The sequence below is a fragment of the Megascapheus bottae genome, chromosome 3 (genome assembly GCF_031878675.1).
Source record: "Megascapheus bottae isolate mThoBot1 chromosome 3, mThoBot2.hap1, whole genome shotgun sequence".
Lineage (NCBI taxonomy): Eukaryota > Metazoa > Chordata > Mammalia > Rodentia > Geomyidae > Megascapheus > Megascapheus bottae.
In genome coordinates, this window is record NC_143511.1 from 60185510 (window position 1) to 60200540 (window position 15031).

A 15031-nucleotide genomic window follows, 5' to 3' on the forward strand; every position below is an offset into this window, starting at 1 on the left:
TGACACCCCAATCCTTATCCCCAGTCCTCCAGACTACTCCCTGGATCCACCTTGACCATTATCTTTCTTCCCTTGCAAACAGTGGGAAGCTGGCTGCAGATCTCTGCACCACTTACCCATGTGGGGTACAGTCTAGGCTGAACCTGTTGCTTGAAGGAAGGCAGCTCAGTGGAATGCAGGAGTGGCCAGTGTACTGATGTAAGGGCAGTTGACTTGCTCTTGGTCACTATTTGCATACTATCTGGCCATAACCAAGCAGGCATGTGGGGTATCTCTCAGCTCTGCCCTCAGAAACAGGTGGGGGCATGTGGCATATAGGCTTCTACTTTGTCTCACTTTCTGGTGTTTCAAGAGAGTTTAAGATGAAGCCTCAGCTCCAGCAGTCTTTGCCAGGCTTTGGGGCTCAGTGAGACCAGGAGATGGCTGCCTCTGAAGCCTGAGGCTCAGCTATGATCCCCAATTCATAGGAGGATGCACTCAGGGTAAGCTGGCCAGCCATGGCCAGCTACTGGGGCCCACACCCTTTTTCTTCTCTGCTCTCCACTGCTCTCCAGGGCTCCCAGGAACTTAGGGCTGAGTTGCTTTGGGGCTAGGTCCTATCCCAGAAGCAATTTAAAGTTTTATAAGAAGCTCAGAGATGAGACTTCACCCCCATAGACCCAATTAGGCAGTGTGCAGAAAATTCACTCCAAGTGCCTTTCCAATAGGAAAAAAAAAAAACAAAAACATCAGCTGGAAAAGTTGTGTGGGTCATGGGGCTTAAGCTCCGCCTGGGCACTGTCCCTGAGCTGTTCAGCTCAAGCCCTACGCTTGAGCCAAGCCCCACTCCCTGTTTTCTAGAGGTTAGATGGAGATAAGAGTTCAAGTACTTTTGTGCTTGGGCTGGCTTTGTACCATGATTTTCAGATCTCAGCCTCCTGAGAAGCTAGGATTACAGGCCACTGGCTCAGCTGGAAAAGTTTTCTAGTGCCTGGTACTCAGAATTCTCCTGGGCTTTGATCACAGTGATTGATCCAGGGTAACTCTCACTTCAGAGAGTCTAGAAAGGAAAAAAGAACTGAGCCTCAAGAGACCCTAACATTCCCCACACTCCAGGCATTTCCTTCTTCCCTTCACCTGCAGACCTACTGTTTGTCTGTCTGCCCTGTCTCCCTCCCCCTCTCTCTGTCTTGGTCTCCCTCCCTTCTTTCTTCCATCTCTCCCCCACACCATTTGATTATTCCTAAATTATATTCTTCCTAACAAACAGGTAAAAAAGAATAACATGTTTTTCCTGAGTTTTGTGAACCATTTTAGTAGATGACTGAATCTAAGGAACAGCTTCTGGGAACGCCCCTGACTCTATAGATCCTTGGATTGAAGCCTGGCTGTGTGATTGGTATTGGAAGTGAGGGCAATCCAGTTGACAGAACTCTTAATCTATGGCTAATTCCAGGAAGTGCATGTCCAGGTAGTGAGTTGTTATTAGACTTCAGTTGGTTTCTGGAAAGCTAGAGTTTGTTGCATGGGAGAGAATCCCTGCTATTATCAAAATACAGCCTTGCAGTAGGATATCTGGAATCATGAACATGAGAGAACTGTCTTGTGTTGGGCCATAGCATCTTGCATTCATGATGTCAACCACCCTTAATCTCTGCCTTCTTGAACGCCAGGAGCCTCCCTTTCATCACACTCGATTTCCTGAGGGGTTGGCCTGAAGCTGGACAGGTGCTGCGCTGTCAGGGCCTGAGTGACTCCTGTGGACCCCTCTGTGGCAAGGCTTAATGAATGCCAGATCTGGGAGCCTGATATTGTGGAGATTTGGCCATTCTCATTTTGCTCCCTCTTGCTCCAGCTGGAACTAAGTACTCTCTACTGTCTTCTTATGCCTCCACGTCAACTTCACAAATCAGGTTTCTGCTCTATGCCTGTCTTTACTGTACTCTGCTTCCTCTCCTTTTCCTCTTTCATCAAGGACTATGTCCTTGTGTTTTGAGTTCAAACTCCCTGACCTGCCTGGTCAGTTCACAGGCTGCCTCTTGACCAATGGAGAGCCTGTGTGCTGACTGCCTCTGGGTTAAGTTCCAACCTGTCCCAGTCACCTGTGCTTGTGGCCAAGACACCTCCTTGTACAGAAACAAAGTAAGGAAACTTCTCAGCAGGAGAAGCTGGGCACATAAGGTAATAAGTGATATGATTCCTAGAATGAAGCTACAACCCAGCATTTGATTAACCCAGCATTTTCACAACTGGTGTTACAGGCTTGTTTCTCCACTTAGTGTGTGCCTGCAAAGATGGCCTCTCCACCATAAATAAGCAAATCTTTGGCCTCCTCACCTCATCTGGCGGCAACCTCCTTCTCCCTCCTCTTTCCTTTTCCTTCTTCAGAGAAGCTTAGTCTCTGACTTTCAGTACAGGATTCCTGTCCTTGCTTTGTTTCAAGATGGTGGTGATTCTTTCCTCTTCACAGAGGAAGTGCTGCTTCTAAGGATTCCTGACAGTCTCCTGAGTCCTTAGATCAGCACTGAAACCTTTACAGCAAGGATCTTGGAAGACATATCCATTCTGAAGAGAATGGACATATTTGTCCTCAGAAAGTCACAATAAAGAGAACCCCCCCACACACACAGACACAAGTCAAAGCTTGAGCAATCAGAACCCAAACCAGCAGAACCGTGGCTGTTCTGCTGCAGGAAGTAGGAAACAGATGGGAGATATCCAAGTTTGGCAAGCCCTTGAGGGCTGGTTCCGCACACACCAGGAAGTGTGGCTATACTTCCTCTAGGCTTTCACCACTTCTGGGCATTCTCTCTGTCCCAGCAGTTGCTTTCCTCATTTATTAAATATCTTTTAGATTGTTGTGTTATCTTTCTGGTCCTCTTTCTGTCCATTCTATCCCCACACCCAGGCCTCACCCAAACCCTCTATTAGGTTGTCATGTGGCTGTCTTGCCACTAGAAGGCACACTCTCCCAAGGCAGAGTTCTAGTTTTAATTTCTCCGTACTGTTTTCCAGAATGGCTAGACTCACTTATATTTCCATCCATAGAGTACAGGATTCTTTCCTCCATTCCTCTCGCAAACATTTGTTGTTTTCTTGACGCATACGATTCTAATTTAGGTGAGATGGAGTCTTAGGTTCTGTTGATTTGGATTGCCTTTACTAAGGATGTGGACCAGTTCTTCATAGGTGGCCATTTGTACTCCTTCTCAGAACTAATCTGTTTAATTCACTTCCCCATTTGATGATTGGATTTGTTCTTTTGTGGTTAATATATGTTCAGGATATTAATCCTTGGGTCATACAAAACAGATACCTATACACCCATGTTTATAGAAGCACTACTCACCATAGCCAGAGTATTATCTGTCCTTAAAGAAGAATAAAATTATGCTTTAAAGACAGGTTGGAGCCTCTCTTCCTCCCCCTCTCCCTTCTGTGTTTGTTTGGACTGGCTAGTATGTGCCTTTGATACTCCTGCTTGTATTTCAGAGTTGGCAATATCCTGTTCTCTGTGGAAACTCAAACCACAAAAGAAAGGACATGGTTATGTCATGCTGAGGTGGATACACTTGAGAAAGGTCTGTCAGCCAAATTCTCATCAGAAGTTGGGGAGGGCAGTGCTATGTGCAACTTAATCTTTAGTTTACTACTTTTATCATTTAAGGCCCCTCTCTCCAGAATCTAGTGTCATCATCTACTCAGTCATTGTGTGAACACTGATGGCTAGTGGAAAGACCAACAAGATCCCCAAAGAGAGGCTGGTTGACTTTGAAGCTATGACAGCACCTGATTCTCGGGCCTTCAGCAAAATAGCTAAAAGCTGGATTAACTTTATCAGAGTGTTCCCTATGTTAAGGTCCATATTTGAGGTGTTAAACATGAACTCTGCCCCACACAGCCTCAAAAACAGAAAAGAAAATTCTAATCATGTCATTGGATTTGTACATGATGGCCCGGGCCTTGTGCTCATTAGGTTTTGTTGTGGTTTTAGTCACTCATGGGGCTTGAATTCCGGGCTTGGGTGCTGTCCCTGAGCTATTTTGCTCAAGGATAGTACTCTACCACTTTGAGCCACAGTACCACTTCTAGTTTTTGAGTGGTTAATTGGAGATAGGTGTCTCATGGGGACTTTCTGATCAGGCTGACCAATTCTCAGACCTCAGCCTCCTGAGTCTAGAATTAGGATTACATGTGTGAGCTGGTTAGGTTACTTTTTTAAAACATGGAATTATTAAGAAATTAGGTCATTTATTACTATTTTTGGCAGTCCTGGAACTTGAAATCAGGGCCTGGACACTGTCCTTGGCCTTTCTCAAAGCTAGCGCTCTACTACTTGAGCCACAGCACCACTTCTGACTTTTTCTGTGTATGTGGTACTGAGGAATCAAACCCAGGGCTTCAAGCATACTAGTCAAACACTCTATTACTTGGCCATGTTCCCAGTCTCTATTTATTTATTTATGCATTTATTTGGGGGGGGGTCAGAGGGCTTGAACTCTGGCCTGGGCACTGTCCCTGAGCTCTTCAGCTCAAGGCTACCACCCTACCCTTGAGCCATGGCCCCACTGCCTGTTTTCTAGCGACTAATTGCAGATACGAGTCTCACAGTTTTGTATTGCCCAGGCTGGCTTAGAATCATGATCCTCAGATTTCAGTCTCTTGAGTAGCTAGGATTACAGGTGTGAGCCACTGCACCCAACTCTTTATTATTTTTGATACACCATTTTTTTTTTAGGAATTGAATGCTTGAAATCATTTTCCTTACTTTTCAAACTATAACAGAAATCATGAAAACAGGTGGGTTTTTTTGGGGGGGGGGCAGGAAACAACATGACCAGGAAGAGAAGTATGTGAATCAGTCAGCTTCCTGTGGTATCCATAAACTCACATGGTGCCTTCTTTACAGTAACACGGTTACTTCAGAAACCAAACATTAGTAACTAAGATGACCAAAGCCAAGAGCAAACCAGGAGTGTCTGCATCCCTAGACTTGCTTTTTGTACATTTTTTGTGGGTGTTGGTTTCAACTTATGGTTCCCATACGTGGTTTCTCCATCTTGTAGAACCGTGGATAACCAATGGTATCCATGTGCCACTGATTCTGGACACATAATGTTCACCATTGTCCTAACACTGAATTGCTGAATCATGTTTTTCTCTACTTTGTTGGAAAAAATAAGCATAAACCAAAGTAATTTCTGTGAATCACTGATTTGGATTATGCATGTTTTTATTTTGTGAGCAAGTTTTGCTTTGGGGTATAAGAACATTTAAAAAGTTGCTCATTCTTTGTTTCAGACAGGGTGAATGGCAGGGAGTGAAAGGTTCATCAAACTGTTGCCACTTCCATGGAGGGACAAAGGGTAAACAAAGGCAGCAGTGGTATGTTGAAAATTAACTATACAACTTGTGAGTGGGGATAGGAGTAAAAATCTGGGAGAGGGTAAGGGAAGGGGTGACACTGTTCAAAAAGAAATGTACTCTTTACCTGGCTCATGTAACTATAACCTCTCTGTACATCACCTTTATAATAATAATAAAAATATTTAAAAAAATAGAAAAATCACTTCCAAAATGATTGCCATTTCCAAATTAAACAAAAAAAACAGTTTGAAGCAATTTTTGAGATATTGCAACTCTCTAGGACTATTTTAACAATACTGAGAACACAAAAAATAAAGTAGCTGGGCCTGGTGGTTCAAGCCTATAATTCCAGTTACTTAGGAGGCTGAGATCTGAGAATCTCGGTTCAAAGCCAGCCCCAGCACTAAAGTCCAGGAGACTCATCTCCAATTCACCACAAAACCAGAATTGGCACGAAGGCTCCAATGGTAGGGTGGTAGCTTTGTGCTGAAGAGCTCAGGGACAGCACCCAGGCCCAGAGTTTAAGCCCCAGGACTGACCAAATTTAGAGAGAGAAAAAAAAGTAAAGTATTCCATAACTACTCAACAAAAAAAAGAATGCAATTATGTCATTTGTAGGAACTGGATATCATTATGTTAAGTGTGATAAGCCAAGCTCATTGGGATAAATGTTGTATGATTTTGTTCATGTGAAGTATCTAGTTCTAAAACAAAAGTATGACATGATTGTAAAGGGAAAGCTGTTGAGGATAATAGCAAGTGCAATAAGAAGAAAGGAGTGGGTGAATATTATAGAATATACATATAGATATCTATCTGGATGAGAACAGCATAATGAAACCCACCATAAACTATTAAAAAAAAAAGGAGGGTGGAGGAAAAAGAGGTTAAGAAATAGTCATATAGGGAGGGGGTGGGAGGGAGAGAAATGGAGACAAAAACATGAGAAGGGGAATCAATGTGCAAGACGTAATGCACCTACTACCTGAACTGTAACCCCTCTATACATTACCCTGACAATAAAAAAAAATTAAAAAGAAAAATAAGGGCTGGGAGTTTGGCCTAGTGGTAGAGTGCTTGCCTAGCATGCACAAAGACCGACCGGGGTTCAATTCCTCGGTACCACATACATAGAAAAAAGCTGGAAGTGGTGCTGAGGCTCAAGTGGTAGAGCTCTAGCCTTGAGAAAGTCCAAGGACAGTGCTCAGGCCCTGAGCCCAAGCCCAGGACTGGCAAAAAATAAAGAAAAAGAAAAAGAAAAAAGAAATAGCAATATAGAAGAGGTGATTTGATACTTATTGTGTATATCACAGTGAAGCCCTTTGTACAATTAATTTATGGTAATATATTTTTTAAAGATAAACATTTCCTGAGTAAAGCAATATGGCTGTCCTCTAGATCCATCCATGTCCTGGGTCAAGGAACGCATGCACATAGGACAGAAACCTGGAGGACAGTCACTGAATTGCATGCCCAGTGAGGAATAAGGGAGAATAAAGAAGGCTGCTTAAGTGCCTAATCCAATGAGATGAAAATTTAGGCAGCGTATAAGTTTTCTATTCAAACCACTGCCTCTAAAAAGCATTGCATAAGCAGGGGTAGGGCTTTGGCTGACTACAGGAGGAAAAACTAGGGGTGGAATGGGATTCTGAATGAATCATAATCACTGAGAAGGATATTGACTCTGTTGATGGGATTATATATTCAGAGATAGAAGGGACAGAGGAAGGGAGGGAGGGAGGGAGGGAGGAAGGGAAAGAAGCAGACAGCTAACTTCCTTTGGTGTTTGTACATAATTGGATCTTGGGGATGTTATCCCAGAAGGATACAAAGTTTCCAAACCAAGAATAACTCACTTTTCAAACTTTAAATGACTTCAGGGACCAAAATGGTTCCAAAGGACAAATTGAAATCTAAATCCACTTCTAAAGGCAATGGCCAGTCCTTTGGAAACTGTGCTCTGAGCACAAGAGGTAGCCAGACCCTTCACCCTCTGAGTTCTCAGACCCACTGGGGCTCTTTCTGACACTTCAGAACCACTGTGGCTAACATGCAGTCACTTCCTAGTTCGTGGAAAATCATTCATTCTTGTTCATCTTGTTTCTTATAAAGGTAAGTGCAAGTTTTGATAAAAGCAAAGCCAAAGTTTTCATTAACAGAGACATACGTCTATCCTTAGCCTTGACTGGACTCTTATGGGCTTGAGGCAGGAGAGATGAAGCACCTTCATGGATAGGATATTATTGTAGAAAAAAGTTTACCAAGCTGCAGGAGCCTCTAGAATGATCTGGTCTCACCCAGTCACAGAACTGAAGAAAAGGGCTTGTCAGAGATCTCACAGCTGGTAGTCTTCTCTCACTCAGTGATTCTTTTTATTTTCTTTTTTGTTGGTTATGGGGCATAAATTTAGGGCCTGGGCACTGTCCCTGAGCTCTTCAGCTCAAGGCTAGAGCTGTACCACGTTGAGCCACAGCACTACTTCCAGTTTTCTGTTGGCTAATTAGAGATAAGAGTCTCATGGACTTTCCTGACTATGTTGGCTTTGAACTGTGATCCTCAGATCTCAGTCTCCTGAGCAGCAATGATTACAGGTGTGAGCTACTAGTTCCCGGCCCAGTCGTCCTTCTTGATTTCAACAGTTGGGCTCATTCTCATTTCACAGCATTCATTAATATTGAACGAAATTTCTGGATCTGGTGAGGTGGATATAGAGGGAAGATGTGTTTTTCACATGACTCAGGTCCCTGGGAGAATGGGCTAACAGAAAATAAAAATTCAAGTGGAGACTGTTCTCTTACTATCCTCGGCCATTCAGCACCAAGATCAATGTGTCACCTAGGCCATCTTTAACCTTAAGGCCTAGTCTCAATGTAGCCTATCCTTTTCTTTTGTCTACATATTACACATAAGTCATAGGTCTTTATTTTTATTGGTATTAGGATTTGAATTCAACATTTTGCATTTGCTCGGCTTGCTTGCTCAGCTGGTTTTTTTTTTTTTTACCACTTGAGTCATGTGTCCAGCGTAGCTTTTTGCTGATAACTTTGGAGATGGATTCTCATAGACTTTTCTACCTGGGCTGGCTTCCAACTGTGGAAGTCTGGATCTCAGACTCCTGAATAGTTAGGATTATGAGTATGAGCCACTAGTGCACAAGTGAAGTCAAGCTTGTGTGTGTGTATATGTGTGTGTGTGTGTACGTGTGTGTGTGTGTGTGTGTGTGTGTGTGTGTGTAAATTCATGCATGTGTGCATATGCATGCTAGGGATTGAACCCAGGGCTTTGTATGTGCTGGGAAAGTGTTCAACCACGGAGCTAAGTACCAACCAAGGAGTGTCTCAGAGCTTCCTCAACAGGAAACACCCCTATCACAACTGAAAAGGTGCTAGATTACTAGTAGCACTTAAACAGATGGTTATCTGGGAAATCCTTGAGCATTTTAGTGCAATGAAAATAAAACTGAATGCTGCCCAACATTGGCCAAGTTGCAAATGAGCATTTCACAGGTCCAGAACAGCTCCTCATTTAGGGAGCACTTCTGTTCCTACAGAACAGAATGAGCAAAGCAGAAGCAGGGCTTTCTGAACTGGCTGAGGTGTGACGCAGTCTCTGGTGCAGGTAGACTGAGAATGGAGACAACAGGGAAGTTTCCATCAGAACCCTCATGCAGCTTGATCATGGCATGCAGGATCAACAGGATGTTAAGGGCTTAGTACTGTGCTGTCCAAATGGGCTGGGCTCATTCTCAAAGCAAGTGTCACAAGAGCTGTCCTTATGAGTGTCATGGGCCCCAAGGACAGGGCTCCTTTTTTTGTTGGGTTGTTTTGGCTTTTAGGTACGGAGGCATGTCGTCCATTCAGGCCTCAAACTCAAGATCCCCCTCCCTCAGCCTACTGAGTGCTGGGATTATAGGTATGAGCTCCTACATCTGGGCAGAAAGGACTACTTTATATCCTCACTTGTTTCTGTTAGTTTTCATTTACATTGTGATCTCTACTTATGTTGTTGTTGTTGTTGTTGTTATATGGTACTTGGATTTGAATCAGGGATTTGTACATGCCAGGCAGGCACTCTCCCACAGAGCCACAGTTCAGCCCTTTTTAACACTTACTGTTTTTGAGATAGGCTCTTGCTTCCTGCCTAGTTATATGCCTTTACACTGCAATCTTCCTGTTTCAGGCTTCCTACTGAAGCTGGGATGACAAATGCCATATTCAGCTTTCCCCATTGAGATGAAGTCTTATGATACTTCTGTCCAGACTGCCCTAGCACTGTAAATCTCTCAATTTCAGCTTCCCATGTAGTTACAATGATGGGTGCTTAGGAGCACATCCAGCTGTTGTTGAGAAAGGTTCTTGCATATATCTTCGGGCTGGCCTTGAACTGTGATTCTTCCAATCTCTGCTTCCCAAGTTAGCTAGTATTACAGTCGTGAGCCTCAAAGCCACTAAGTTCTTATGCTTTAGAAATGAGTGTCTGCAGTTGGATTTGCAAAATTATTTGTAGAAATGAGTTGTAGATGGGTGTGGTTTTATCTTTTGTCAGAGTGGATTTTTGCTCACTTCTGTTAGGTGACTAAATCCTGATAATCTAGCATCATCTCAGTGTAATTTCAGGGCTTGAAAATGTGTGAAGCTGAGCAAAGCACTTGCAAATGACTATTTTCTTCTGATTTGCCCTTCTTAGTATGTAGCTGCTCTTGTGTCTCAGCCCAATGGGAGGAAATTAAGGTAGATGTTCTGCATGTGACGCCTTCTGTTGCTCCCCAATTCCATGAGGCTGTCAGGCAACAACCTCTCAGAGGCCTCTTCCAGAAGCTGAAAATGTCCCACGTGCAAAACAGGCTCTGGTGCTATAAATTACTTCTTTAGTCCCTTATTTCACAGGAGTCACAACCCCTGTGATTCCCCATTTTTTTGTAATCTCTCCAATGCTTTATATGGATTTTTTTTTTTTTTTTGGTAGGTTGAACTCAGGGCCAGGGTGCTATTCCTAAAGTCTTTCACTCAAGGCTAGCACTCTACCTACCACTTTGAGTCACAGTAACACTTCTGGGTTTTTTTTGTTGTTGTTGTTTGTTTTGTTTTGTTTTGTTTGTTTTTTTACTGGTTAATTGCAAGAGATTCATGGAGACTTTTCTGCCCAGGCTGGTTTCAAACCATGACCCTCAGATCTCAGCTTCCTGAGTAACTACGATTATAGGCCTGAGCCACTAGTGCCTAACAGATTATTTGTTTTTTTGGTTCGTCATGGGGCTTGAACTCTGGGCATGGATGCTGTCCCTGAGCTCTTCAGCTCAAGTCTACCGCCCTACCCCTTAAACCACAGTACCACTTCCGGTTTTTCTGGCAGTAAATTAGAGGTTTGGGTCACACAAACTTTAGTGCCAGGGCTGGCTTTGAACAGTGATCCTCAGATCTCAGCCTCTTGAGAAGCTAGAATTATAGGCACCGTCCACTGCACCCAGCTCAGTTTTTTTTTTTTGTTTTTGTTTTTGTTTTTGTTTTGTGTGAGTCACGGGGCTTGAACTCAGCCTGGGCGTGTCCCTGAGCTCTTCAGCTCAAGGCTACCACCTTACCCTTGGGCCAAGCCCCACTTCCCATTTTCTAGAGGTTAATTGGAGATAAGAGTCTCAGGTCCTTTTGTGCTGGGGCTGGCTGTGAACCTTGATCCTCAGATCTCAGCTTCCTGAGTAGCTAGGATTACAGGTGTGAGCCACCACACCGGCCCAGCTCAGATTTTATAGGCCGGGAGTTTGGCCTAGTGGGTACTGTCTCTGAGCTTTTCTGCTCAAGGCTAGTATTCTAGTACTTGAGCCACAGCTCTACTTTTGGATCTTTTATATTTTTTATTTTTGGAAGTTAATTGGAGATTAGAGTCTCAAGGACTTTCCTGCCCAGGGTTGGCTTCAAACCACACAATTCACATATCTCAGCCAAAATTAACTGGTTAGTTCTTACTGGAAGTTAAATATTGATCTCTACTTATTGTCTAGACAGCCAAAGAGATAAACAAGTGGTCAGGAGTCTTCTCCAACGACTCAGCAGTTGAGGATTTTTGTTTTGCCTGGCCACACGCTAGCAGTATGAAGATGTTGAAGCTGGCTCTTCTAGTGCACCATGGAGAGACCCAATGAGACCTCCCCTGTGACGGGGTTCATTCTCCTGGGCCTCTCCGCTCACCCAAAGCTGGAGAAAACGTTCTTCGTGCTCATCCTGGCCATGTACCTGGTGACCCTGCTGGGCAACGCCGTCCTCCTCCTGGTCACCATCTTTGACCCCCACCTGCACACACCCATGTACTTCTTCCTGGGGAATCTCTCCTTCCTGGACATCTGCTACACCACCTCCTCTGTCCCCCTCATTCTTGACAGCTTCCTCACCCCGCGGAAAACCATCTCCTTCTCAGGCTGTGCCATCCAGATGTTTCTCTCCTTTGCCATGGGAGCCACGGAGTGTGTGTTCCTGGGCATGATGGCGTTTGATCGCTACGTGGCCATCTGCAACCCCCTGCGCTACCCCGTGGTCATGAGCAAGGCCACCTATGTGCCCATGGCCGTCAGCTCCTGGGCCGCTGGCATCACTCATTCTGTAGTGCAGACATCCTTAGCAATGAGGCTGCCCTTCTGTGGGGACAATGCCATCAACCACTTCACCTGCGAGATCCTGGCTGTCCTGAAGCTGGCCTGCGCTGACATCTCCATCAACGTGCTCAGCATGGGGGTGGCCAACGTGATCTTCCTGGGGGCCTCGGTTCTGTTCATCTCCTCCTCCTACGTCTTCATCCTCGGCACCATCCTGAGGATCCCCTCGGCTGAGGGGAGGAAGAAGGCCTTCTCCACCTGCTCTGCCCACCTCACTGTGGTGACCATCTTCTACGGGACCATCCTGTTCATGTATGGGAAGCCCAAGTCCAAGGACCCGCTGGGGGCAGACAAGCAGGACCTTGCGGACAAGCTCATGTCCCTCTTCTATGGGGTGCTGACCCCCACGCTGAACCCCATCATCTACAGCCTGAGGAACAAAGACGTGAAGGCTGCTGTGAGGAACCTAGTAGCACAATAACACTTAACTGGGTGATTATCATTAAATTCAAGACTGCCAGAATTCATGACCCCCAATTCCTCATGTTTGTGGGAAAATAGTGACCCAAAATAGAGTATGGACTTTTTCAAGGTCGATGTCATGGATATTTGGACCAGGAATGAAAGCCAAACTATATTTTTCCACTTGTTTCCCAAGTATCATAAGGGAGCATTTGTCTAAGAAACTATAGAAAAAGAACATGTAGCTCTCTAGAGATTTTGGCTTTGTGCCAAGTATGGTGTCATCATTCCGCAAATTTTATGTCCTCTGCTACCCCAAGTTAATAAATATCTGTGAAGAGCCATTGATGATGCAGAATTAAGAGACCAATACAGCTGGTAGCTCACACTTATAATCTTAGCTACTCCAGAGGCTGAGATCTGTGAACTGTGGTTTGAAGCCAACCCTGGGCAGGAAAGTCCATGAGACTCTAATCTCCAATTAACTTCCAAAAATAAAAAATATAAAAGAGGGCCGGGAGTTTGGCCTAGTGGTTAAAGTGCTTGCCTAGCATGCATGAAGACCCGGGTTCGATTCCTCGGTACCACATACATAGAAAAAAAAAGTCAGAAGTGGTGCTGAGGCTCAAGTGGTAGAGCTCTAGCCTTGAGAAAGTCCAAGGACAGTGCTCAGGCCCTGAGCTCAAGCCCAGGACTGGCAAAAAAAAAAAAAAAAAATATATATATATATATATATATATATATATATATATATATATATATATATATATATATAAAAGATCCAGAAGTAGAGCTGTGGCTCAAGTAGTAGAATACTAGCCTTGAGCAGAAAAGCTCAGAGACAGTACCCAGTTCCTGAACTTAAGCCCCAGGACTGGAATGGGGAGAGAGAGAAAGAGGGAGAGACAGAGACGGGCACAGAGCACTGCGTTCTTGGTGTGCAAGTATACTCTATGCATGATAGTATATGCTATCTCTTAGAGGCCTACATTTGGTAAGGAAACATGAAACCTATCTACACCATCACAGTCTGCTGACCAATAGTACCATGACAGGAATGCTTTTGAGTGTAGCATCAGGAATAGAGAGATGTTATCTTGTTTCATGGGACTTGGCTATGAGGGAATATTTGACAGCTTCTCTCCCCACCCCTGCTTTAGTCACTCAGTGACTCATGTATCAGACAGTGATATATGTTTAGGACACACTAGCAATTCACTTGTTTACCCCATGTGACCCACACCACTAAGAATTCCCAGTTTCCATGGCTAATCTCAGACTATAAAGAAATCAAAACATACTTTAGGGGAAGCAAATGGACTAAGGTAATCCCCAATTCCCCATCGATCACTGGTTGTTATTCAGACCTGCTCCCCTGTGGCTCTTGCGTGGTGGTAAGGCGGTGGGTCTAAGGGTTTGAATGCTTGGCATGGTTAGCAGTGGGGAGCATTGTCAGCACTGGAGATTGGAATTTTCAATGGGCAGGAGACTTTCAGTAACAAAAAGGGGACATCACACTGGGCACTTGGGAGGCTCACAGCTATCATCCTAGCTACTCAGGAGGCTGAGATCTGAGGATCATGGTTTGAAGCCAGACTGGGCAGGAAAGTTTGTGAGACTCTTATCTTCAATTAACCACCAAAAATCTAGAAGTGGCAAAGCATTAATATTGTGAAAACAAAGCGAAACAAAACAAAACAAAACAAAAAACCTCAGGGACAGTACCCAAACCCTGAGGACTGGCACAAAAAATAAAAATTTAAAAAAAAAGGAGAGCTCTACCCAAATACATTTAGAAATATTCAAAAAAAAAACATTTAGATTTATTCAAAAGCTGGGTGATCAGGCTCAGGTCCTTTGCTCTGCAATCCCCTCTACTCTACTCTTTTGTGGGTCTGTTCTCAGACTGATTTCTCATGGTCAGCTGCTACAAGCCATGGGTGGAAACTTCCTGATTCACTAATGGGTGTGAAACGTTTGGTTCCAATAAGTAGAGAATAAATATCCTGAGATTTGCTCTGATTGAACTGCTACAAACCACAAACCAGGCATGGGGGCAGTGACATAGATGATGACTTGACCACTTGAGATATGGAGATATGAGTCCCACAGACTTTCCTGCCAAGCCTGGCTTTGAACTATGATCTGCAGATGTCTATCTCTGGAGTAGTTAGGATCACAGGCATAAGCCTCCAGCACCCAGCTTCAATGAGTATTTCCTGTGCAAATGTGTTTCTATCTTGAAATACGAGCCTACTCCTAGTGTGTCATATCAACTCTGTAGCTGTGAATGGTCTCTCCAGGATGTAGTTTGAGGAAATCACACTCCTCTCTGGTTTTAAAATCTTACTATACTTTCATCTTCTACTTCCTTCTCTTAGCTCCATTTTCTCACCAGTACATGTTTGGTGTTATTTTCTTTTGGGTGGGGGGGCAGCTTATGAGTGTTTTCGCTGTTACCTGAATCCTTTTGTGGAATAAAATTAGACATAAATGAAAGGGGTATCAATGTTCAAAAATAATGTACCCACTACCTGAGGAATGTAGCTGTAACCCCTCTATATATCACCCTGACTATATATATATAATATATATTATATATATATATAAAATATAAAACATTATCTTTAAAAAGTTAGG

General features: G+C 43.9%; 1 protein-coding gene across 1 annotated transcript; it reads left to right on the forward strand.

Moving 5' to 3' along the window:
- Window positions 1-11465: 11465 nt before the first annotated feature.
- Window positions 11466-12485, forward strand: LOC150065621 (olfactory receptor 13C7-like). Its single transcript, XM_090329141.1, has one exon. The coding sequence runs from the start codon at window positions 11466-11468 to the stop codon at window positions 12408-12410; it is 945 nt and encodes a 314-aa protein (XP_090185267.1). The 3' UTR covers window positions 12411-12485.
- The last annotated feature ends 2546 nt before the right edge of the window (window positions 12486-15031 follow it).